Source organism: Gadus morhua, chromosome 17, assembly GCF_902167405.1.
Source record: "Gadus morhua chromosome 17, gadMor3.0, whole genome shotgun sequence".
In the NCBI taxonomy this organism is placed as follows: Eukaryota; Metazoa; Chordata; class Actinopteri; order Gadiformes; family Gadidae; genus Gadus; species Gadus morhua.
In genome coordinates, this window is record NC_044064.1 from 4,331,238 (window position 1) to 4,357,596 (window position 26,359).

General features: G+C 48.8%; 1 protein-coding gene and 1 non-coding gene across 4 annotated transcripts; both read left to right on the plus strand.

The window, feature by feature from the left end:
* Positions 1–652: 652 nt before the first annotated feature.
* trnar-ucu (transfer RNA arginine (anticodon UCU)) lies at positions 653–744 on the plus strand. The gene is given in 2 exon segments: positions 653–689; positions 709–744. It is a non-coding gene; the product is annotated as a tRNA-Arg (tRNA).
* Positions 745–1,089: 345 nt separating this feature from the next.
* LOC115529385 (oxysterol-binding protein 1) lies at positions 1,090–25,937 on the plus strand. Of its 3 annotated transcripts, none has more exons than XM_030338073.1 (17): positions 1,090–1,446; positions 2,047–2,220; positions 2,384–2,592; positions 3,034–3,208; positions 3,340–3,451; positions 4,299–4,482; positions 6,229–6,346; positions 6,723–6,780; positions 6,889–7,053; positions 7,992–8,237; positions 10,403–10,523; positions 10,756–10,859; positions 13,918–14,013; positions 17,646–17,860; positions 20,949–21,190; positions 21,875–21,913; positions 22,053–25,937. In XM_030338073.1, the coding sequence occupies exons 2-17, from the start codon at positions 2,084–2,086 to the stop codon at positions 22,193–22,195; spliced, it is 2,364 nt and encodes a 787-aa protein (XP_030193933.1). In that variant the 5' UTR covers positions 1,090–1,446; positions 2,047–2,083; the 3' UTR covers positions 22,196–25,937. The 3 variants fall into 3 exon arrangements, with proteins under 3 accessions (XP_030193933.1, XP_030193934.1, XP_030193935.1); XM_030338074.1 differs by having other exon boundaries at positions 1,090–1,403; XM_030338075.1 differs by lacking the exon at positions 21,875–21,913.
* Positions 25,938–26,359: the final 422 nt, after the last annotated feature.

Here is a 26,359-nt window from a genome sequence, read left to right on the forward strand (position 1 = left end):
TTGCACTCGGCTCTTCCCCCGTCTCTCCCGCTCCGATCTGTTGCCCTGCTGTTGGATTCAGAGCCAGCGGGACCGATCTGAGGTTTCAGAAGATAAATTGTTATAAATTCAAATTACCTATCGTCGAAGCAGACTTTTGGCATTTGTCGGATATGTTAACGTGACATCTGCCAATTTATTTGTATTGAAAATAGTTAGAAAGGACTGACTTACCTCGGAAATGTTGGTAAGAAGTGAAGTGAAGTTAAGTGAAGTAATGTAGGCTAATCAAATGAAAGGTGTGAAGATTTTCGTAATTTCGTAATTTTGTAATGTCACTCTTCAAATCAAAGTACTGAAGTGAAGTGAAGATTTTCGTAATGTCACGCTTGAAAAATGCAATTTTTGGTAGCGATACGAGCGCTGATTGGCCAGCGCTCGTATGGCCACGAGGTCATTCTTCGTAATAACAGCGATATACGATTGCTGATTGGCCAATTTTTGGTAGATGATACGAGCGCTGATTGGCCAATTTTTGGTAGATGATAAGAGCGCTGATTGGCCAATTCTTGGTAGATGATACGAGCGCTGATTGGCCAATTCTTGGTAGATTCGAGCTCGACTCACAGGCGACTGGCTACAAATAGAAACCTCTCCTTCCAATGCAACAGGTGGCTCCGTGGCGCAATGGATAGCGCATTGGACTTCTAGGCATTCACTAGCGTTGTGATTCAAAGGTTGTGGGTTCGAGTCCCACCGGAGTCGCATTTTTTGTTTTTTGTTTTTCAGTGCTTAGCAAAATACAACAATGTCATTATATGAGGTTACCGAGAAATCCGCCCCCATCCAAAGTATCGCATCTACCTTTTAAAGATAAAAAAAAAAGTATGCACGCTATAATTCCCAGTCAGTTCAATGCACATTTATTTTGACCTAATCATTGGATTTTTAAATGTACGAATTCGTTTTTAAAATGACTACGTATTACGGGAGCTCTTTTTCCACAATTTATTGTAAAATAAAAAAAGGTCTTTATTACAGTCTCTTTTGGATCTCAATGCTCCGGTTAGGATGATGATGACGTGGAACCTAAAGCTGACGGTCGGTTTCCAGCCCGGGCGGAATAGTCGAGCACCGGGTGTAGCCGAGCTAACATTAGCATAGTTAGATCTAGCTAGCATGTAGGTTGTACCATTGCGCACTGTTCTGTGTGTTTGTCTTAGGAAATTCGTGTTCAACGCGATTCCTTCCGACCCGAGGCGTCGCGGTGCATGTCGGCGGACGCCTTATGACAGTTGTCCTCCAAGTCGTCGATTTGATCCGTGCAGTGTTCGCCGATGAGCTAGCTAGCCTATGGGTGTCAAAGTTAGCCGTGCCTTCACCGGGTGCCTGGTTGCCTGAGCTCGAATTACGGACACGTCAAGGTAAACAGCGCTGGGCCTGAGCTCACATTACGGACACGTCAAGGTAAACAGCGCTGGGCCAGGAGGAGGGAGGCTAGCCAGGGAAGCTAGCATGGATTTGAAACGTCGGATAACTTTTACAAATCTCTAGCGATAGCGGGTGTTTAGTCGGCACTTGTTAACTTTGGCTGATGTTGAAGTAAAGGTCATTCGTGTGTTTTCTACCACGACTGCTTGCGTTGACAAATCGTTACAATCAATAGCGACTTCATTCAAGTATAAGGCTACATCGTCTCTGTAATGGATGACACACTGTTTTAAGTCCACTCGGTCTTTATTAAAGATGTTGTGGTCTAGTATGAGAGAAACCAATAACCATGTATTACGAGTAACTAACGAGCATCGATGTGTACGTTTTAACCATATTTGAGAGAACAGAAGCACTTGGTTTATACTTCAACTCCATTTGTGTTACAGGGACAGTACTGGTAAATGCATTATAGTAATCAATACCGATCCTTACCCTTTTGACTCGTCTAAGTGCACTGGTCGATAATGGGCTGTCAAAAGCCTCCTGTCATGTTCATGTCTGCTGTGTCAAATGGCCCTATTACTCGTAACCTGTTCAACCTCCTCATATGTAAAATGTGTTTCTTTATCAAAGGTTCCCCAACCTGTCTTTATAGTACCTGGGGGCAGTGATGTCGGAACCGAAGCCCCCCACTCCCACTCCAGCCGGCGACACATACAAAGGCTGGGTGTTCAAATGGACCAATTATATCAAAGGTTATCAGCGGCGGTGGTTCGTTCTGAGCAATGGACTGTTGTCATATTACAGGTGAGCAACAGCTCTAGTTCACACCTTTTCAGCATTTAAGCTTTTTTTTTTTTTGATTTTGTGAGTTTGACCCAAGGTACACATTTGACGAGTTGGACGGGTGACCATATCGCTAACCCTCTTGAGGTCAACGGTATTTAACGGTTCCTTTACGGCGACCCAGGACCCAGGCCGAAATGGGGCACACGTGCCGGGGCACCATCAACCTGGCGACGGCCTCCATCGCCGTGGACGACGCCTGCAACTTTGTCATCTCCAACGGCGGCACGCAGACCTACCACCTGAAGGCCAGCTGCGAGGTGGAGCGCCAGCGCTGGATCACAGCCCTGGAGCTGGCCAAAGCCAAGGCGGCCCGCATGCAGGCTGAGTCAGGTAGGGAAGGCCTTGTTGTCCCTCAGAGAGCGACGTGTGCACGCACGCAGGTCGAGGCTGCGAGGGAAAGGCCTTTTCCTGCACACAAACACACTTTCACCTGTACAAACACTTTCACCTACACACACACACACACACACACACACACACACACACACACACACACACACACACTGCGTTCACTTACGCCAAACCTGTTTGTCTATAAATATTCAACGTCTGACTCACATGTACTAGTCAGCTGAGGCGGACCATAACACTCGTGTAACCTCGTTATGCGATGAGTCACCTAAAAGGGAAACGGGGCCTTTCTCTAAACGTCTGAAGCAAGCAAAATTGGAGGAACCCTAACGACCAAAGGCGCCCTAACGTGGCTCCGCCACGGCCGGATGTCGAGGTCCTCTTCCTCATTTCCTCTTCCGATCGCCCGCAATCCCGCAGACGACTCCGGCGACGACTTCTCCCTGTCCTGCCCCCCCGCGCCCCACGGGCAGAGCGCCGCCGCCGCGTCGCAGAACTCCGAGGTCCAGTCCACGCTGCGCACCCTGGCCAGCAAGGTGGAGGATCTGAGCACGTGCAATGACCTCATCTCCAAGCACGGCTCCGCCCTCCAGAGGTTCCTTTTTAGATCTCTTTGTATCTCTGAGATGTGTGTGTGTGTGTGTGTGTGTGTGTGTGGAGATGCATTATATATACATAGCGGGGACCAGAGGACGTCCCTAATGAGACTCGTACATTTGTCTTCAGATCTTTGTCGGAGCTGGACAGCCTACGTCTCACTGGAGAGGCCGGCGACAAGATTCGACAGGTCACTGAGAGAGCCACGCTGTTTCGCATTACCTCCAACGCCATGATTAATGTGAGTGCATGACCCCCCCGCCATCCCCATCTATATATAGGTCAGCAGTTTTCTCAAGTGGCTGGCCTCTCTTCCAAGACTTCATGCCTCATCTGCATTTTAAACTACTGCCGTAGGATTTGGGTATCGGGTCACACCCAGGGCAGGTTGGGTTTAAAGGCGTGCTCAGCATAATCAGGCTCTGCTGACTTCAGACCTGCGACGCAGTGTGTTCTATGTAGCTCTCGCTTTGTTTCTCAAATCCAAGTGGACGTAGCCCTTTTATTTTTCTCTGCCCAAATCAATTTGGTCCTTCAAGAAAACCTTGTTTCGTTATCTGGAAATTCACCTTTGAATGTCCTCCGTTTATCCCAAGGTAAGACGATAAAGAGATAAGTCAACCGCAATAAACGGTGTGTATGCGCAGCATTAGCTATCCTTGCTACACCTGTACATATATTTTGGTTCTCTGGACGCAAAAAGACAAAAAACGTGAACTGCATGCTCACCGCACACACACAGACGTCACATTTACATTTAGGGCACTTAGCAGATGCTTTCATCCAATGCGACTTACAATAAGTAAATTTGACCGAAGTAGGAGAAATTAAATATTTCGCTCTCGGTAAAGTAAGGACGTTCATAGAACCAAGTGCCAAGCACTAACGATTACTGGGTTAACCCATTCCCCGTACACAACAAAGACAGCTAGGATAAGACGCTAAGCACTATTTTTAAGTGCCTGGACGTACAACATACAGAAAGCTTATAAAAGGTGTGGGCGGGTTAGGGGGAGGGGGTAGGCAGAGTCTGCAGAGTCTAGGTGAACTCCGGACACGTGGCTAACGGTTGTGATTGGTGGGCGCAGGCGTGCCGGGACTTCCTGGCGCTGTCGCAGGCCCACAGCAAGCGGTGGCAGAAGGCCCTGCAGGCGGAGCGTGACCAGCGGATCCGCCTGGAGGAGACCCTGGAGCAGCTGGCCAAGCAGCACAACAACCTCGAGCGGGCCTTCCGCGGGAACTCGCAGTCCAACACCACGCTGGACAGCAAGGGTAGGCCCGCCCTCACCGGTCGGCCCTGACCATGGCTCTTGTCTCTCGCGCTCGCTCCCGTTCGTGCGTCATTTCTCTGTCGCTGGTATCCCGCTCTCTTCTCTCTCGCTCTGTCTCGCCCTTTGCCTCTGTCTCTCCTTTATCTTGCTCTCTGTCTCGCCCTCAGCCTCTATCTCTTTTTTATCTCGCCTTGCTCTCTCTGTCTCTAGCGCTCTCTTTTCTTTCGCTCTGTCTCGTGTCTCTCGCTCTCTTGCGTCTCTCGCTCCCTTGTCTCTCACTCCCTTTTCTCTCGCTCTTTTGCGTCTTGCTCTTGTCTCACTCCCTTTTCTCTCGCTCTTTTGCGTCTCTCGCTCTCTTGCGTCTCTGGCTCTCGTCTCACTCCCTTTTCTCTCGCTCTCTTGCGTCTCTCGCTCTCGTCTCACTCCCTTTTCTCTCGCTCTCTTGCGTCTCTCGCTCTCGTCTCACTCCCTTTTCTCTCGCTCTCTTGCGTCTCTCACTCTCTCGTCTCTCACTCCCTTATCTCTCGCTCTCCTGCGTCTCTCGCTCTCGTCTCTCACTCCCTTTTCTCTCGCTCTCTTATCTCGCTCTCTGTCTCGCCCTCTCTGTATCTTTGTTCCTCACTCTCTCTCTGGTGCCATCTTGCTCTCTGTCTCTTGCTCTTTGCTGTCTTGTCGCTCGCTCTCTGTCTCTCTCACACAGTTTCTGTCGCATTCTCTCCTGCTCCGATCTGTCTTGCATTGATATGTTATGTGTCCACACAGCGAAATGAAATGGAAGCAATACAAAGTCAACATTCATCAGAGAGGTTTTATTTGCCCCCTGCAAACATTGTTAATTGTATGTGTAAACAAGTGACTGTCATGCATATGTTGTTACACAGAGTCTGCGTCTTGTCAAGCGAGACGGACCCTCCCGCTCATGTAAATCGCTCTCCAGATAGGGCTCAAGGCAACAGGCAGGGTGATTGAATCAGGCCATAATGGCCTTGATTTTGGTGGGCCTGCAGGCCTTCCGACCATTCAGTTGTTATCAGTTGAGCTGGAGGCCCGCCTCCCATCAGCAGTCAAGCTCGGTGCGTCCGCTCGAGTCTCTGTTTGCTTTGGCTACAGACGTGATTATAGCTGTCTCTGCCTGCTCTCGCCATTTTCAACACATTCTAGAAACTGGTCATGGTCAGGTCAATAGATATGCTCCCTCTGATTTAAAAGACTTCATATGAAAACTTCATTAGTTTTAATAATAATTGCTCGACACTTAACTGCTTGGTAGGGGTGTGCTTTTAGTTTCTGATTAGACGAAAGAAACGGCAATGTGAACAGCGAGGCCACGTCTGGGAATTTAATCCTCTGATCTGGATTCAGCTTCTTTACTCCTTGAAGTGGAGGGCATCTGTCACCAGATGTATATCCACCCAGTGAGCGCACGAGACAAGCACCGACATATTGAACTCCTCCATAGACCTGAGGTGACCTCGTTCATCTCCTACTCCTTTCTCCTCGTCCTCCTTCTCCTCCTCCTCCTCCTCCTCCTTCATCTTCTATTCCTTTCTCCTCCTCCTTCATCTTCTACTCCTTTCTTCTCCTCCTCCTTCTTCATCATCTCCTCCTCCTCCTTTATCATCTCCTCCTCCTCATCCTCCTCCTCCTCCTCCTCCTCCTCCTCCTCCTCCTCCATCATCATCATCATCATCATCATCATCTCCTCCTCCTTCTCATTCTCCTCCTCCTCCTCCTCCTCCCCCCCCAGGTTCGGCGGGGCCCGGGAAGGGCGAGGCGAGCGACGACGACGACGACAACGAGTTCTTCGACGCCATGGAGGAGGCCCCGGAGTTCATCACCGTTCCCGCCGACCCCCAGTTCCACAAGTCAGTGTAGACCCCCTCTCGCCCCCCTCACCCACGCCCCGCCCACCTCGAGACGTGTTTAGACTCACATTGACGCCGCCCCCTCTGAGACGGGTTTAGATGCTAGCGGTCGCTCGGCCAGCCGCCAAAGTGAAAGATCTAACGGAGATAGAGCCCGCTCACAATGCCCGGGTTTAGGCAAGACGTTCAGTCACACGTTTAGGTGTTTATTTCCTGGAGAGGCCGTTTCCTCCTCGCGTTTTCATGGTGGCCTAGATTCTGATCAGAAATATATCCTCGGATGACCTCGTCTTCGCTATTCGTGGGCCTGATGTGTACCGTTTGTTCTAAATTGAGTATAAACCCCAAAACGTGTTGTTTTGTTCTTTCCCTGAAGACGCTCTAGCAGTAACGTCAGCGGCTTCAACAGTGAAATGGGTTCAGATGACCAGTCGGTAGGTAACACCCTCCCTCCCCCCCCTCCCACCAGTCCCACCTGAATCTATGGCCTCTCACCGGCTGCGTGGGTCACACTAAAACCCTGCCCTTTGATTGCTCCACAGCTCAACGAGGAGCCCCTCTCGGCCAACCAGGACTCGCCGTCGCTGGACCTGGTGCCGGTGAAGAAGAGGCGCAGCCGCATCCCGGATAAACCCAACTACTCCCTGAACCTCTGGAGCATCATGAAGAACTGCATCGGCAAGGAGCTGTCCAAGATCCCCATGCCGGTCAGTCCCCCCCCCCGCCCCCGGGTGGCGCTCTTTGAGTTAACGATGGGTGTGTCTGAAGGCCGAGATGAATGACACACCCGCGTTCGCCCCTGTTGTTCTACTTCTGGGAGAAGTCGTTAGTTGTTGTCCGATGAGGGTTGTGTGGTAATCATTTGCTAATGGCCTGCAATTAAGGACCGCACCCCTATGCGCAATATTTCTAGCAAGCAAGCTTTTTTTCCTATTGTAATGTAATCTGCGGCGGGACTATTAACTGCGAGGTACATGTACAGTTGTTCATCCTTCCATTTATTTTCTTCATTTTGCTGCTGTGATGATTGCACTGCGTTTCTACCAATCTTAACTCTCTCCCGTCTTCTCTGTCCTTGTCTTCTGTTCTGTCTCCTTCGCTCCCTGTCTCCTGTCTCTGTCTCACGCTTGCCCTCTCCCTCTGTCTCTCGATCTCTGTCTCTCGATCTCTGTCTCTCTTCCGTCTCTTCTCTCTCCTATCCGTTTCTCCCCTCCCCTCTCACTCTCCCCTTTTTCCTCCCGCCCCCCTCTCTCTCTCGCCCCCCCCTCTCTCTCTCGCCCCTCTCTCTCTCGCCTCCCTCTCCTCTCTCTCTCTCGCCTCTCTCTCTCCTCTCTCTCGCCTCCCTCTCGCCCCTCTTTCTCTCGCCTCCCTCTCTCCTCTCTCTCTCTCGCCTCCCTCTCGCCCCTCTTTCTCTCGCCACCCTCTCTCCTCTCCCTCTCTCGCCTCCCACTCACCCCTCTTTCTCTCGCCTCCCTCTCTCCTCTCTCTCTCTCTCTCGCCTCCCTCTCTCCTCTCTCTCTCTCGCTCCTCTTTCTCTCGCCTCCCTCTCTCCTCCCGCTCGTCCTCTCCTCTCCTCCCTCCCTCCCTCCCTCCCTCCCTCCCTCCCTCACCCACCCACCCACCCTGCCCTCTCCCCGTCCCTCAGGTGAACTTCAACGAGCCCATCTCCATGCTGCAGCGGCTGTCCGAGGACCTGGAGTACCACGAGCTGCTGGACAAGGGCGCCAAGTGCGGCAGCGCCCTGGAGCAGCTGTGCTACGTGGCGGCCTTCTCCATCTCCTCCTACTCCACCACGGTGCACCGCACGGGCAAGCCCTTCAACCCCCTGCTGGGGGAGACCTACGAGCTGGACCGCGGCCGGGAGAGTGGCTACCGCTCCCTCTGCGAGCAGGTGGGGGCGAGAGGGGGAGAGGGGGGCTGGGGGGGGGGGGCTGGGGGGGTCGGTTCATGGAGTGCAGATTCACCGTTTGGTTGCACGGTAGATTCATCTCGAGGGCGTCCCTCGGTCTTTTGCGATGTTTGCACACGCGGCTTTTTCGTTAACCTGAAAGCGTTCGTATTGGTAGGGCCCTATCGTTTAAAAGATGCTGAAATCCTGGACGGATTCGTGGAATTTGGAACTACAATGGAATTAACTGTCAAACTTTGAATGCGGTAGAATTCTAACTCTTCTTAAAAACAAAGATTCAACCTTAACGCCTATATTCAGAGCAGGGCAATTCAGACTATGTACAGGACTATGATGAGTCAGGAGATATCTTTTTTTGCCAATTCTGTCAACATACTATTGGTTTAATCTGTAAAAAAATGTGGGCTGACCACTTAAAGTCTAAAGACCATGGGAAGATCAAGGAGAAGCATCGTGTTGGCCAGAGCATGCCTCCTCAAATGTCTGTACATGTCCCATTGTGAATGTTCATATGGAAATACACCTTAGCAGCAGCAGGGGGCAGTGTACACCAATACAGTAGCAGCGTTGGAGGCAGTGGCGGCTGGTGATCAAAAATGTTGGTGGGGCACAGTAATAGACTGGGGGTTTGGGGTCCCCCCCCCCCCCCCCCCCCCCCCCCATAAAAAAATTGAATTTAATAGATTTGATTTCCTGTATTCTGGTGCATTTTGGGGATGGCCACTACCTATTTATCTACTATTCATTCAGATTCATAGCGTACATCCTGACTTGCAGGGCCTGGACAAGCTTACACTGCATATACAGACCTACTTTATGGCCATTCCACCAGCCATTGCTATTTGACCCATTGTTGTTATTCTGATATTGAGACAAATCATGATCACTGTCCTATAGCGTCCATTTTTTGTGAGTCTCACTCTCAATGTCTACTTCAAATGCAGTTAGAAATATGGGACAGTTGCTTCCTTTTATTTATTTGTTAGAGGCCGAAAGACTAAATTAATATGTAACTTACTTGCTCCTTTTAAGTATAACATTGCTTTGGGAGTCCAATTCCTCCACTGAAAAGGGTGGAAAGTGCTTACAACTCTCTGCTAGTTAGCGATCTATCTATCCTCTACATGTAGTTGTGTTGCGTGAATGCTGCTGAGGGAGGTAGCCTATTTGATTGATTCGCTGAATTGTCCAATCATGTGGTGATAACAAAAAAGAAAAGCGATACCATTGGCCCGGGGCGCACACTGGTGCGACCCGATGGCGAATTTTCTTGCGCCAATGAAAAGCTGTCTCTCCTTGATATACAGCAAAAAGTTAGCGAGCTTACATTGACTTCAACGTGGCCGGCACCCCTGACTTGGATGAGGGCTTTATTTCAAATGACCAATAACTAGCCTAGCCCAGATCATTGACGTTCAGACGCATTTAAATGGTTGCTGGCAGTGACGAGCATGTCACACAATTAACCGAGGATAAACGCTATGTATTTTTGTTGATTTGTTTTGTATTGATAATAGTTGATCAATAGTTGCCAGATATAATCAAGTAAATATTTCACCGAGGGGTGGCGCCCTTGCGCCCTCTATTGACCCACCGCCACTGGTTACAGGGCAGTGCACGCAAAGCTGACATAGTTGCCATAGCACGCGAGGAGATGGCATGAACAAATGTCCCGTAGCAGGTGTGATGAGAAATGGGTGTCTCTTTAGTGTGTGTGTGGGGGGGGGGGGCTGGAGGAGTTCTTTTTTTTGCGGTGTCTGTTGGCACCTTGAGATGTGGCGGAACAGGGTACAAAGCCAGGGCTTCTGGAAGAATGCCTTCCGTCTCCAGTGAGTTCTCAGGAAGGAGCTCTCTGCTGCCAGCCCGTCACACTTAAACGGATGGCACGCAGTCAAAGAAAACACTGCGCGACACGACCTCTGGCGAAACCGCCCAGTGGGGGAACTGGTATTGTGAGATGTCAGCAAGGTGGGATGAGCTGTGTGCGTGTGCGTGTGCGTGTGCCTGTGCGTTATTTGCAGGTTTTTTTTCGCCTTAAGCTTATCTCGATCAACGAGCGCGACTCGTCTTCCTTATGTATTTGAGCCTTCTCTGTGTTGCCGTTGTTGTTGTTGTTGATGTCGCTGCGGTCTGTCGTTGTCGCCCAGGTGAGCCACCACCCGCCGGCGGCCGCGCACCACGTGATCTCTAGCCGGGGCTGGACGCTGCGGCAGGAGATCACCGTGGCCAGCAAGTTCAGGGGCAAATACATCTCCATTATGCCCCTAGGTAAACGCAGTGTGTGTGTGTGTGTGTGTGTGTGTGTGTGTGTGTGTGTGTGTGTGTGTGTGTGTGTGTGTGTGTGTGTGTGTGTGTGTGTGTGTGTGTGTGTGTGTGTCACTTTATTGGATCATGTGCACTATGACCTCCCCATGGTTGCTTCAAATAGCTCAGACGTGGTGCCTACCGTGTGCTCTCTGTGAACAGCGCACCCTCAAACTAATTAGTGTGTCTCCACCAGGAACCATCCACGCCATCTTTGAGAAGGGCGACAATCACTACACCTGGAAGAAGGTCACCACCACGGTTCACAACATCATCGTGGGCAAGCTGTGGATCGACCAGGTGGAGACAGACAGACAGACAGACAGACAGACAGACAGACAGACAGACACAAACACTTACACAGTCTGACCCACCCCTCCCTTCTTCGCTGAGACATGGCGGAGAGCCAGACTTGATGAACTCTCCTTCACCCTGTCCATCACACACACACACACACACACACACACACACACACACACACACACACACACACACACACACACACACACACACACACACACACACACACACACACACACACACACTCATACAATCACACACACACACACACACACACATTCATACAATCACACACACACACACACACATTCATACAATCACACACAGACACTTATACAATCACACACACACTCTTATACAATCACACACAGACACTTATACAATCACACACACACTCTTATACAACCACACACAGACACTCTTACACAATCACACACTCTTGCACAATCACACAATTACACACACACATAAGCCGCGTTTACATGGACACATCTGATCCGCATAGATTTCTATGCAGAATAGAAAATGATCATATATACGCCTCATTCGGAATACAATTATCTGTTCGGCATAGAATTCTATGCCGAATAGAAGAGGTGGTGTAGTCCGTTTTAATCTACATGCAGTGATGTTGCTAGGTACGCGTCCTGCGTCCCTGACGCATTAAAATCTGAAAGGACGCACTAAACTCACTATCCATGCGTCCCGGGGACGCATCTCATTTTCCCCATGAAAAACGATACATTGTGAACATTAAACAACTCGTGTTTAATCACAGTAACTGGCCAAAGAAACCTTCTTGTGAGCAGATCGGACAAGCGCTGTTTCAACCCTCTGCGCATGTACTCGGCGCAGATGTGATCCCCTGTACAAGGTATCGCGACATGCTAATTTAGCCGCTACCAAAACAACTAGCTCGTCACCGCTGATTTCATTTCAACAATTAAAAATACGAACTTCATAGTAAATAAACCCACGTTTCCACTGCTCGATGCTGTGCTCATTCGTGTCGAATGAGCAAATCAAACAGGATTTTTTTGCAATCCTTCTGATTGAATATATGTACATTTATGACAAAATCGTTAGGACTAGGCTTGTGACACACACACACACACAAATGTGGCGCTCGCGCGGTAATAGCTCATTGGCGCCACCTAGTGATCATTATGTGCAAATGCACAGCCTCTCATTAAAATGACTTAGGGGTCATTTGACCCCTCTTGCGGCGCTAGGAGTAAGTAAAAATGGCCCGGCGTTTCTAGTGTTAAACATGAACGGTTGAGTACTCCAGCTCTAACCATATCATACCACCATCAAGGAGTTTAACACTATTAATTTAATTTAAGAAATAGAATAATAATAAAAAAGAAACACATTTTTTAAACTGGGGAGTCGGGACCCATTGAATTTCTCAGGGACCCACCCAACTCGCCTCCTGTGGGTCCCGGGGACTCACTACATTGAAAACCTATCAACATCACTGACATGTATACACTTATTCCGAATAGATTGGGGTTCAGCTGCAGTAGTTCGCAATTGGTCCACTGAGCTCCGTCGGTACTTTTATGCACACCGAACTTGACCGCTGTCAAGGAAAGTGGATTTATTACCTGATTCACGTCTTTGTTACCACTCAGTTAGTAATCAGGTAAGCGTGTCCGGTTACTTAGCGACGGGACATGTGTGTTTATTAATGACGTGTTCGCGTATCGTAGTGTCCGCGCGCGTCCGAGATAACTGTAAATGCGTAAGCTACTACTAGTACTTTTGCAGGCTGAACGTTAAAATACTTCTTAACTTAGAGAGATGGCAGCTGCAGTAGTTCGCAATTGGACCTTCGAGAAGACAAATGTCCGCTTGGAGGTGGGGGTAAATATAAAGATCGGACAAGAAATTGACTTTTTGCTGTCCTCCTCCTTCTTAATTGAAGGAGCAGGCAGAGAAAAGCTCTCTCCTGCTGTGCTTTCATTAAAATCAAATTCCCAATGCCAAATAGTGATAAGACGTCCATTATGTAGCCGCCGGTCCAGAGATGTGTCAAGTGTATACTGCCATGTATACAGTACATTCTGATCACATTTTAGGAACAGATCTATGCCGCATAGAAATCTATGCGGATCAGATGTGCCATGTAGACGCGGCTATTGTTACACAGAGAGAGACTAGACACAGTCTGACCCGCTCCTCACCAATGAGTCGCTGAGACATGGCGGGCGCTAGACATGACTTGGATGCAAAAGTGAAAGTAGGGTTGATGGTCCGATCTCTCTCTCTCCCTGTCCATCTCTCCAATCTTTCTGCCTCTATCTCTCACCCTCTCTCCCTCTGTCTCTCTGTGTATATCTCCCTCTGTCCATCTCTCTCCCTCTGTCTATCTCCCTCTGTCTCTCTCTGCCTCTGTCTCTCTCTCTGTCTGTCTCTGTCTCTCTGTCTGTCTCTGTCTCTCTCCCTCTGTCTCTCACCCTCTGTCTCTCTCCCTGTCTCTGTCTCTCTCCCTGTCTCCCTCTGTCTCTCTGTGTCTCTCACCCTCTGTCTCCCTCTGTCTCTCTCTCTCCCTCTGTCTCTCTGTCTATCTCCCTCTGTCTCTGTGTCCCTCTCTCTCTGTCTCTCCGTGTCTCTCTCCCTCTGTCTCTCTCTCTCTCCCTCTGTCTCTCTGTCTATCTCCCTCTGTCTCTGTGTCCCTCTCTCTCTGTCTCTCCGTGTCTCTCTCCCTCTGTCTCTCACCCTCTGTCTCTCTCCCTCTGTCTCTCACCCTCTGTCTCCCTCTGTCTCTCTCCCTGTCTCTGTCTCTCTCCCTCTGTCTCTGTGTCCCTCTCCCTCTGTCTCTCTGTGTCTCTCACCCTCTGTCTCTCTCTCTCTCTCTGTCTCTCTCCCTCTGTCTCTCTGTCTCTCTCCCTCTGTCTCTGTGTCCCTCTCCCTCTGTCTCTCCGTGTCTCTCTCCCTCTGTCTCTCTCCCTCTGTCTCTCTCCCTCTGTCTCTCTCCCTCTGCCTCTCACCCTCTGTCTCCCTCTGTCTCTCTCCCTCTGTCCATCCCTCCAATCTTTCTGTCTCTCTCCAGTCGGGGGAGATCGACGTGGTGAACCACACCACCGGCGACCGATGCCACCTGAAGTTCGCCCCCTACAGCTACTTCTCCAGAGATGTGGCGAGGAAGGTGCGTTTCACTTTATCTTCTTCACAGGCTTCCTCAATCTTTTCTCTTTGCAGTAATGTTCGCGTGCCAAAGCATTTTTATTGTGTTCCCACTTCTGCGTTCCACTACCTCCGGGCGTGCCAGTCAAATATTTTGTGAAGACAGTGATCTGTCTGTGAAACTGGCGGGGAAACCATGTGGGTTAGACCAGCTCGGCTGGCCTGGTTTGGAGAATGGGAGGGGTTTTGGCAGTGAACTACTAAGTACTATTCTTGTAAACAATCTGAGAGGTACGGGATGGAGGTCCTTTTATGTTAGTTGTAGAAAATATCGTTATCAGGGTGTCATTTTATTATTAACATTCTTAAAATCCCTATTGATCAGCATTGAGTAGAGATTATCTAGGATATTTTAAAGTACGAGCTTGTTGAAGATACTAAAAATGGTATGAAGCCTCTGTTTGGCTTTGTGGCCCCGCGATGTTCCTTTTCTGTATGCATAAACTAGACTTCTTCCAGAAGCTTCTTTTCAACAAATAGCTATTTATTTATTTCAAGTCAGACAGAGTGTTCTTACTTCTTGCCACATAATACCACGTGTTCTCCAAGAAACAAGTCGGAGACACACGGGATTTTCTCTTTTTTCTTTTTTTATTATAAGGAATTGATTCCAACCGAGGCAATACATGCGTATAACATAACATTGATTTAAAGAGCCCATGCCATTAAAATCACATTTTTCCTATTGTTTGTTAAATAACATAGGTCTGAATAAGTTTGTGAGCTGTGGTAAGTTTGAAATCTATGCAGTTTGTCTGCTGAATGCAATAGGCAATGAAAGGAAAAAGGCAGAAGAAATGAGCCGATCTGGATAAGGTGACACTGTGACGTAGCGTTGTCAAATTATTATTCATGGCCCTGCCCACTTGGTTGGTTCGTAACCACCCACAAGAATTCTGAAGGAGTCGTGATTGAGCTAGTGCTAAATGCTAATACGTGTACGGTAGTTGCTTAGTTCGTAGTAACAGGCTAGTTACAGAATTTTGAATGCAATGGCAGAACGACATCGAACTACATGAACTGCGACATGCTGCCTACCGCAGGTTGCCGCGAGGCACCACCGCCGCGAAGCACCACCGCCCGGCAGCGGGCAGCCGGGCGGTGGTGCCTCGCGCCGGCAGCAGGCAGCAGGCAGCGCAGGGTTCTGTCTACTACAGATTGATGTGGAAGTGGAAGAACCCGAGAAGTCGGAGAACCCGACGAAGTCCTTTGTGATTCATTATATCGTCTGGACGTGCACACAGCTTTTGGCCGTGATAATATGTATTATTTGATATAGATATCTATGTATTATATGATATTATTTAGATATAGAGCTCCAGGACTGTAACGCAAGTGTTGTACACTTTTTTGTTATTTGGATAACCGTTCTGCTGTTGGTGTGATGGCGCATAACACGTCGGACTCTCATCTATGGTATTTCTACAACTAGACCCGTAGTGGGGGTTATCTCAGCCATGGTTGAGAATGAATTGGGGGAAAGGAACTTTGGCTTTGACTCCCTGAAGTCATGAACCACGACATGGAGGAGAAAGGGATTGTTGACCGCGGTCGTCTCCCGCCGGAGCCTCGCTGCCGATGGACCACCGCCTCGGCTTCAGGATGCGGTGATTAGCGCTGACCGCTGCCGAGGCGGTGATTAGCGCTGACCGCTGCCGAGGCGGCGGGAAGCAGGGCTCAAGCGGGATACATTCGCGGCCAACAATCCCTTTCTCCTCCATGTCGTGGTTCATGTAGCCTACTTCAGGGAGTCAAAGCCAAAGTTCCTTTCCCCCAATTCATTCTCAACCATGGCTGAGATAACCCCCACTACGAGTCTCGTAGAAATACCAGAGACGAGAGTCCTACGTGTTATGCGCCATCACACCAACAGCAGAACGGTTATCCAAATAACAAGGAAGTGTACAACACTTGCGTTACAGTCCTGGAGCTCTGCTCTATATCTAAATAATATCATATAATACATAGATATCTATATCAAATCATACATATTATCACGGCCGAAAGCTGTGTGCGCGTCCAGACGATATAATGAATCACAAAGGACTTCGTCGGGTTCTCCGACGTCTCTGGTTCTTCCACTTCCACATCAATCTGAAGTAGACGCGGTCGTTTGAGATTCATAATAACCTATCGTCTGGAGGCTCACACAGCTTTTGGCCGTGATAATATATATTATATATTATATGATATAGATATCTATGTATAATATGGGTTTCTAAGAGCCATTGCGATACATCCACCGTAAACAGAGCGCATGGTACTGTCAGTGGCTACAAGCTGCTCAGGGCCACACCCCCACCCCCCTCCTTGACCTGCCTTGACACTCCCACCGTATACAGAGCGCATGGTAGTGGCTACAAGCTGCTCAGGGCCACACCCCCACCCCCCTCCTTGACCTGCCTTGACACGCCCACCGAAACAGCGCGTTTGGGGGAAGCTCAATGTGCGACTGTTTCGGAGTGACTGTAACTCTGCACCACGGCTGAATTTCGGGGACGTCTTTGAATACTGTGTTTGTGGCCCACTAATACCTATATTAAAGCATCATAAAATAGAATGGCATGGGATCTTTAATTATAATAACTATTTTTAGTACGGTACGCGACACTCGTCCCTGTTGACTTTGGTGAGGCAAGAAGATGAAATGTAACAGCGGACCTGGTCTCTCGCATAAACATTCAGACAATTTCGCAGATGCTGTTATCCAATGATTCATACCCACATTCACACACCGACGGCGGAGTCAGCCACGCACGGCGACACCCAGCCGGGCGGGAGCAGTTAGGGGTTGGGAGTCTTGCTCAGGGACACCTCGACACGCTGGGCCTCGAACTACGATCCATCCGCTTATAAATCAACCCGCTCTACCTGAAGGCTCAGTTATGCTTCCGCTTCGACGCAACGCAATGACCATGCATACGCTTCGACGCAGTCGGGATCTTGTTTTGGTTCTGCGTCGGGTTTTAGTGAGTGGGCCAATCACAGATCTTGCGGCCTCGACGCTAGGTTACAATTTTTTCGGAGGCGCATGTCAGGCCCTTGTGGTGGACGCAAGGAGGGTCCACAAGGACATAATGGTACCGTAAACTCCCTTGTGTTGCGTCGACCTGGAACCATAACTAAGCCTTTAATAGAACCGACTGATATATCGGCGGGCCGATATTAGGCATTTTCCAAACTATTGGTGTCGGCCACTACATTAAGATTAAAAAAGAAATTAAAGATGATTTTTATTATTATTTTTTTGCTAATGTGTTTTGTTCAAAGGACTTTGTTTCATATCTTCAGTTTATATTTTTATACATTTTATTTATCAGAACTTTAATACATTTTGGTTTTGACTTTTCTGTTGCGACAATTAAACAATAAAATAAAGTTTAGATTTAAACTGCATTACCTTATTATTTTAGTACCTATCTTTTGTTACGGGTTTCTGGGAATTCTTTTTTAAATATATATCGGCCGTTATATCGGAATATCGGATTTCTAAATCACCAGATATTTGTATCGGCATCGGCCTTAAAAATCCTTTATCGGTCGGGTTCTAGCCTTTAAGCCAACTCCTCTCCCCCTCCCCCCCCCCTCCCCCAGGTGACCGGGCTGGTGACGGACAAGGATGGCAAGGCCCACTACGTGCTGTCGGGCACCTGGGACGAGAAGATGGAGTTCTCCCGCGTCATGCAGAGCAGCCGCGGCAGCAGCAGCGGCAGCGGCGCCGCCGGGGAGAACGGCGCCGCCGAGGCCAGACAGAAGACCGTCTACCAGACGCTGAAGGCCCGCGAGATCTGGCACAAGAACGCCCTGCCGTGAGTGTGCACCTTAATGTGCTCGTGCGCTTTATTTTTGTTTAATTGCCGCTTGGAGACACTTCCGAGGGCCAGCAGTGATATATCTGTATTTTTATTTATACCTCGGAAGTGTTCGAAGTGCCACTTGGAACCTTTGGAGACGGAATCACGACAAGTCCAGAAATGCACGGAATGGTACACTTGGTGACACCGTCTTAGTTTTTTAACGGAGCGTCATCCGTCTGTGTGAGCCAATGAGCAGCGAGCGTCATCCGTCTGTGTGAGCCAATGAGCAGCGAGCCAGAGGTGATGATGGGTTTGCTAAAAAGAAAACGCGTGGTAGGACGCTGAACTTTGACCTTTAACCTTCATTTAAGAGGCGTGGGCTTGGGCGGGAGTAAACCCCTAGCTGGGGTTAAGCTGTGGACCGGAGTTCCATATACATCTCATCTCTCTACCTAATCCCCCCCCCCCCCCCCCCGCACGGACGGCACCACGATCTGTGTGCGTCATTCTGATTGTGTGTTGTGCGGAGTTAAATGTATTCATTTATAACTTACTGAATTTATTTTAATAATGATGTTTAGCAATATTTTTATTTTAAATATAGTTGAATAATACTTATTTGCATTACACACACAGACACAGACACAGACACACACACACACACACACACAGTATTGGATTACACAACGTTCGGAACTAGGGATGTTATCCGACGACCGTTTGACCGATGGTTGACCGTATCAACGTTAACCGATCAATCTCGGGTTAGGGTTAGCGGCGTCTCTTCGGAGCTGTCATTTTCTTAAATGAGCCGCGGCAATGTTTCCAATGACCTCCTAACGCTGCCCTCTTCCGATTGGCCCCTGGTGAATCCCGGGGCAGGGTCTCAACGAGGTCCGCGCCCTCTCAAACCATTGTGGGCGTTCGAGCCCGCTCGCTACACACGGTCAACCTGCAGATTCACACACGGGTCGTGCCGCAGTTAGAGCCACTGCCTCTCACGGAGTGTGTGTGTGTGTGTGTGTGTGTGTGTGTGTGTGTGTGTGTGTGTGTGTGTGTGTGTGTGTGTGTGTGTGTGTGTGTGTGTGTGTGTGTGTGTGTGTGTGTGTGTGTGTGTGTGATAAGCAGAGTTACGAAATAGCAGCCGGCTGGCACGGCTCGAAATGGCTGCTATTTGAAATGGCATATTTTAATCTGATACGTTAACCGGTTTCAATCGGTGGTCAGTCAAGAATATTTTACATTTTCGCCATCGGAACGCTGCGTGACGCTGTTTCAGATGGGACCCTTTTCAATGTTGCGCTTCTAAACACGAATGGTACGACTTAGGGCTGCACGATTTGGGGAAATAATCGAATGGCAATTATTTTGACCAATATTGCGAATGCACTTTAATTAAATTTATTGAGTTCCTTATGATGTGTATTATTCACAAAAAAATAAATAAATCATTCTTTAGTATGACCAACACAACATTTGAAGCAGTCAACATAAAAACTGCTCTTTCCTTTAGGCCAGGCTGATGTGTTGAGATTAATTGATATTATAAACTTCTTTATTTAACTATTGATTAAAATAGTTAAATTAAAAATAAATTAATCGTACTGAATTGCAGTCAGTAACATACAAACCATAAAGCCTATGGAAGCCTCGAGACTCGGGACGGATTTGTCAACGTGCTGCGGCATCACTTACTTGATGTTGTTTTGATTGAAGATCGGCGGGTTGCAGTGGGTGCGTTCCTGAATGAATGAACGAACATGTGTGTGTGTTGTAAGCGTATGTGATTTCAAAGTAACAAACAAACAAACTCAAAGCCGATGCATGCATCCAAAACTATCTGTTCAAAACCAATTACAGAGTCGCTTATTCGCGTCAAATACTTTATTTTATTTTAAAAACTTGGGAATTAATACGGCGCGTGTAAGTCTACACTGACTTGTGGAACTGGGGGTCGGCGGGAACGGTGATGAACTCCAGGGCCTCCTCCATGGCGTTGAATAACTCGGCGGCGTCGCTCACCACGCCCTTCATGGGCCCCGCCGAACCTGGGGGGGGGGGGGGGGTGGAGGAGGAGGAGGAGGAGGAGGAGGAGGAGGAGAAGAAGAAGGAGAAAGGAATAGAAGATGGAGGAGGAGAGTAAGGGGGAGCAGGAGGAGAGTAAGGAGGATGAGAGTGAGGAGGAGGAGAATGAGGAGGAGGAGGAAGAGATGAAGGAGTAGAAGATGAAGGAGGAAGAGAATAAAGAGGAGGAGGAGAAAGGAGTAGATGAAGATGGAGGAGGAGAAAGGAGTAGAAGATGAAGGAGGAGGAGATGAACGAGGTCGCCTCAGGTCTATGGAGGAGTTCAATATGTCGGTGCTTGTCTCGTGCGCTCACTGGATGGATATACATCTGGTGACAGATGCCCTCCACTTCATGGAGTAAAGAAGCTGAATCCAGATCAGAGGATTAAATTCCCAGACGCTGCTCACATTGCTGTTTCTTTTGTCTAATCAGAAACTAGAAATTGCTCCCCTTTCATGCAGAACATGTTTCGTATGCATGTTTGGTTGTGTTTTATTATGTTAACTATTTCTATTGTTATTCTTTCAAGTTTAAGGTGGCCTCTTTGTCATCAAATACATTCCAGAGATTTTTGAATGAAGATACTTTCTGTTTGCTGCTAACAAAAGCGCACCCCTACCTAGCGGTGAAGTGTCAAACAATTATTATTACAAATAATGAAGTAGTCATTTGAAGTCATTTAAAGTAGAGGGAGCATATGTTTTAGCACCGGAACCGTTTAAAAAGTACAGAGTAAGCACTGGTATCGGATAAAACCCAAACGATACCCAACCCCCCCCCCCCCCACTGCAGCTAAATTTTAAATACATTGCACAAACAAAAAAGGCCTTTTTAACTTTACCTTTATTTTCTTTTTTAACACATTGCACTTTCGAAAATGCTCTTTTAACTTTGCCTTACTGTAAATAAAAATTGCATATGTTTTCTATTAATTTATTTTATTGTATGACAATGTTTATATGTGGAGCACTTTGAGTCTGCCTTGTGCATGAAAAGTGCTATATCAATAAAGTTGCCTCTCCTTGCCTTACAGGGAGCGGGCAGAGACCATGTACTTCTTCACGGAGCTGGCTCTGACGCTGAACGAGGCGGAGGAGGGCGTGGCCCCGACGGACAGCCGGCAGCGGCCCGACCAGCGGCTGATGGAGGCGGGCCGTTGGGACGAGGCCAACGCCGAGAAGCAGCGGCTGGAGGAGAAGCAGCGCAGCGTGCGCCGCGAGCGGGAGCGCGAGGCCGCCAGCCTGCGCACCTCCAGCCAATCGGAAGAGGGTACTGGTGAGAGACGCCGCCTTTTTTTTTTTTTTTCTTAAAGTGGCGGTCCCTAGCAGGGCTGCTCGGCTATGGAAGAAATTATAATCACGATTATTTTGGTCAAAATTGAAATCACTATTGTTTTTGAGGTTGATAACATGCAGCGTTTATTCAGCATTTCTCTCCAAAACAACACTCTGTACCTGAGAACTTTGAAACTTTCCCTTTTAAAAAGTTCATAGAATAATGTACAAATATCTATACAGCTGTTCTGCAACTTTCTTTTATTGATAATAGTTTCGGTAATTAGTTTGGAGATCGATCCAAAAAAACCAAACCACGATCAAAATTCGATTAACTGCACATCCCTACTCCCTAGTTGGGGAAGGCCCAGCCCTCTACGTGATGTGTCGTTTGCCTTTGTCAAAGGAGTACTGCTGGAAGCTGCGATGTCACTATACGTGTCGTAGAGACGAGCATGGCCACTCTTGTTGCGTGTGACTCTAAGTTTTAAGTTTACACCACTGACGTCCAATCAGAGTGGGCCGCAAGCCTTCTGAGTGGTGGAACTGGCGATGGTTCTGTTGACTTCCTCTGCTCTGGTCCTTTTGGGTTCATTGTTCATGTGTGTGTTTCTTTCTACCGTCATCGGCAACATTTGAACGGTGTACAAATCGATATCCCCCCCTCCCCCTTTTCTCCCAAAAGCTGTCGAAGAGGACATCTTTACTGACCCCGCTCTGAAAAGCAAGTATCCCTTATTTTCCTCCAATATCCCCCCCCCCACCGACCCCACCGCCTTTTTCTGCCACCATGTGGTGTCCTAGCAACCCCTTTTCCTGTTTGTTTTTTTAATGCATCCGTTTTCTTTTTTATTTCCAATCAGGCGTCCCGCACGACAGCCACAAGGCGCTGTGGTTCGACCGCTGCGACGACCCCATCACCGGCGAGCCCGTGCACATCTACAACGGGGGCTACTGGGAGGCCAAGGATACGGGCACCTGGGAGGGCTGCGGAGACATCTTCTAAACCCCCCCCCACGCCGCCGCCGGACCCCACCCCACTGTCACACTTCCACCGCCACCAGGGGATTCTCCACTCCAGCCCCACCCCCCCGAAAGGCAGCTCTCTGTTCTAGGAGAGCTTGAGGACCCCCCGGTTTTCCTGCCTGGTCCTCATCTCTTCAACACGCCAAACCCCCCCCCCCCCGAACCCCTGACCCCCATCAACTATGTCCTAGGAGTGGGTCCTAACCCCATCACCTATGTCCTAGGACTGGGTCTTTACCCCCCCATCACCTATGTCCCAGGAGTGGGTCCTCACCCCCATCATCTATGTCCTAGGAGTGGGTCTTTACCCCCCCATCACCTATGTCCTAGGAGTGGGTCCCAGGAGTGGCTCCTGACCCCATCACCTATGTCCTAGGAGTGGGTCCTGACCCCATCATCTATGTCCTAGGAGTGGGTCCTGACCCCATCAGCTATGTCCTAGGAGTGGGTCCTGACCCCATCATCTATGTCCTAGGAGTGGGTCCTGACCCCTACCATCTATGTCCTAGGAGTGGGTCCTGACCCCTACCATCTATGTCCTAGGAGTGGGTCCTGACCCCTACCATCTATGTCCTAGGAGTGGGTCCTCATTCCCATCACCTATGTCCTAGGAGTGGGTCCTGACCCCATCATCTATGTCCTAGGAGTGGGTCCTGACCCCTACCCCCTATGTCCTAGGAGTGGGTCCTCATTCCCATCATCTATGTCCTAGGAGTGGGTCCTCATTCCCATCACCTATGTCCTAGGAGTGGGTCCTGACCCCTACCACCTATGTCCTAGGAGTGGGTCCTCATTCCCATCACCTATGTCCTAGGAGTGGGTCCTCATTCCCATCACCTATGTCCTAGGAGTGGGTCCTGACCCCTACAACATATGTCCTAGGAGTGGGTCCTCATTCCCATCACCTATGTCCTAGGAGTGGGTCCTGACCCCACCACCTATGTCCTAGGAGTGGGTCCTGACCCCTACCACCTATGTCCTAGGAGTGGGTCCTCATTCCCATCACCTATGTCCTAGGAGTGGGTCCTGACCCCTACAACATATGTCCTAGGAGTGGGTCCTCATTCCCATCACCTATGTCCTAGGAGTGGGTCCTGACCCCACCACCTATGTCCTAGGAGTGGGTCCTGACCCCTACAACATATGTCCTAGGAGTGGGTCCTGACCCCATCACCTATGTCCTAGGAGTGGGTCCTGACCCCATCACCTATGTCCTAGGAGTGGGTCCTGACCCCATCAGCTATGTCCTAGGAGTGGGTCCTGACCCCATCAGCTATGTCCTAGGAGTGGGTCCTGACCCCATCAGCTATGTCCTAGGAGTGGGTCCTGACCCCTACCATCTATGTCCTAGGAGTGGGTCCTGACCCCTACCATCTATGTCCTAGGAGTGGGTCCTGACCCCTACCATCTATGTCCTAGGAGTGGGTCCTGACCCCTACCATCTATGTCCTAGGAGTGGGTCCTGACCCCTACCATCTATGTCCTAGGAGTGGGTCCTGACCCCTACCATCTATGTCCTAGGAGTGGGTCCTGACCCCTACCATCTATGTCCTAGGAGTGGGTCCTGACCCCTACCATCTATGTCCTAGGAGTGGGTCCTGACCCCTACCATCTATGTCCTAGGAGTGGGTCCTCATTCCCATCACCTATGTCCTAGGAGTGGGTCCTGACCCCATCATCTATGTCCTAGGAGTGGGTCCTGACCCCTACCATCTATGTCGCAGGAGTGGGTCCTCATTCCCATCATCTATGTCCTAGGAGTGGGTCCTCATTCCCATCACCTATGTCCTAGGAGTGGGTCCTGACCCCTACAACATATGTCCTAGGAGTGGGTCCTCATTCCCATCACCTATGTCCTAGGAGTGGGTCCTGACCCCACCATCTATGTCCTAGGAGTGGGTCCTGACCCCTACCACCTATGTCCTAGGAGTGGGTCCTCATTCCCATCACCTATGTCCTAGGAGTGGGTCCTGCCCCCTACAACATATGTCCTAGGACTGGGTCCTCATTCCCATCACCTATGTCCTAGGAGTGGGTCCTGACCCCACCACCTATGTCCTAGGAGTGGGTCCTGACCCCTACAACATATGTCCTAGGAGTGGGTCCTGACCCCATCACCTATGTCCTAGGAGTGGGTCCTGGTATCCTTGTGTGAACGTGGAACCATCGCGTTGCGGGGGTGGTGGTGGTGGTGGTGATGGTGATGGTGCGAGTGGCGACTTGTGCTGCGCTTTATATCTGGTCTAAATCCCTTCTGGGAGGAGGAGGGGGGAGAGAGAGCGAACGTCCTGAAATAGGTCATCCATACTCCTCCCTTGCCATCGCCCCCTCCCCCCTCGGTGGATCCTCCATTGTAATCAGTGTAATACCCCCCCTCCCCCCCCCCCCGTGGCCGGTAGGCCGTCTGGGGGGAGGGGCTATAGTTCAGTAATTGACTAAAGACATTAATTGGTGGCCTTCGTGACGATTGCAGCGGGCGTCTCTTTGTTTGCTATTTTGTTATTCTTAATGATTTTGTCGCCTGACGAAGGCAAAAATTGAAGGTTTATGGTTTGGTCTTCCATCTTTTCTTTTTTTTTTTTTACCTTCTCGAGGCAGCATGCTCTACAAAAATCTGAACTTTCATCCGTACTGCTAACCTCTCTCTTTCTCTCTCTCTCTTCAGAGTCTGATCTGTTCATGACGCCATTGCCTCGTGAAGTCGGGGGGTTTGCCTTAGAAACAATTTGTCCCGCGCATTCGTTTTGTTTATGTTTTTTATGAGAGGATGGATGAGATGGGCCAGATTGTCTGTTGGTCGGTTTGTTTGGTTGGGGTGAAAGAAGATATTCATGTTGAATATTATATTATAAAGGAGAACAGAATTAGGTAAAGAGTTGGCTGCAGCGCTTGCATTTTATCGCAAAGAGGAAATAATTAAGAGAGGAATGAATGAGATTTGAATGAAGTGCCATTTTACACTGTAGAAGAGTACAAGTGTGCGTGCGTGTGTGTGTGTGCGCGTGTGTGTGTGTCAAATACATTGACCGAATAGATTCCTTTTAAAGTCGAGGCGAGTGCTTGGACAGTCTAAAAGGACCCAAGCAAGAGCGGAATGAACAAGTTTTAAATGCATCGGTAAATACAACTAACTACACACACACACATCCGAATGCTCTGGCGATTTCGTGCATATGCAAAATGTGTGTCTTGGAACACCAAAAAAAAGAAAAGATATGGGATATACTGTGTGTGTGTGTGTGTGAGAGTAATTTTGTTTAAGTGTACTTAATGAAGTGAATAAAGAAACAAAGACTTTAAAAAACCATTGAAAATAACTATGATTTTATAAATGTATAGAAAATGGTAATATTCAACTCTAATTGTACGGTAGCTCATTCTTGTCCAACTGTTCCTCTGCAGAGGAATTTCTGCGTTTTCACAAAAAAAGGGAGTTTCCAGAACTTTCTATATGGAAGTGTACACATGATCTTCAGTATTTTGACTCGAGAAAGTGACTTTGCTATAAACACCTGCTGGTATATCAGAAAATAATGCTTTTCGTACTCTGATCTTCAATTTTGTTTGACTGTGTTTTACATTATTAACGGATAACACAATTGAAGGTTGTTTGCCAAATCCTGTAGAAATGTAAGTTTTTTTTTTTTTGTTCCAGTTCAATCTGTGCAACATTGATGGGAACATGTAAAAGGTTGAAAATAAAATCACAAAAGAGAACTATTCTACTTGTAAGACTCCCCTTATAATGATGTACAATTTAGTTTATCCATGCACCAAAGGAAAAGTCATGTTTATTTTGGTCCATAGTGGTTTAACCAGTTAGCGTCTTGGGTATGTGCTTGAAATCCAATACCTGACTACAAATATGATGTCCTGCATAGAAGTTGAGCATTGTGTGTGTGTGTGTGTGTGTGTGTGTTCGCTCTCCCGCAGTGAGGCCAACCTATTTATTTTTAACCCGTGTTGTTCTCGTGAAAGGGGCTCATTGCTCGAAGCTACCCTCCTATACATTGCACTGCGCCCCAAATAGAGAGGCCCTCCATAGGGTTGTATGAGTGTATGGGGTTTAACGGGTGTACAGGGGAAGAGTGTGTGTGTGTGTGTGTGTGTGTGTGTGTGTGTGTGTGTGTGGGGAGGGGGGGGG

Excerpts from the sequence above, each read along its gene's own strand:
- LOC115529385 (XM_030338073.1), top strand. The coding sequence starts at position 2,084 with ATGTCGGAACCGAAGCCCCCCACTCCCACTCCAGCCGGCGACACATAC. Across the intron at positions 10,860-13,917 it reads GCAAGCTGTGGATCGACCAG|TCGGGGGAGATCGACGTGGT; the intron begins GTGGAGACAGAC and ends GTCTCTCTCCAG. Across the intron at positions 21,914-22,052 it reads TACTGACCCCGCTCTGAAAA|GCGTCCCGCACGACAGCCAC; the intron begins GCAAGTATCCCT and ends ATTTCCAATCAG.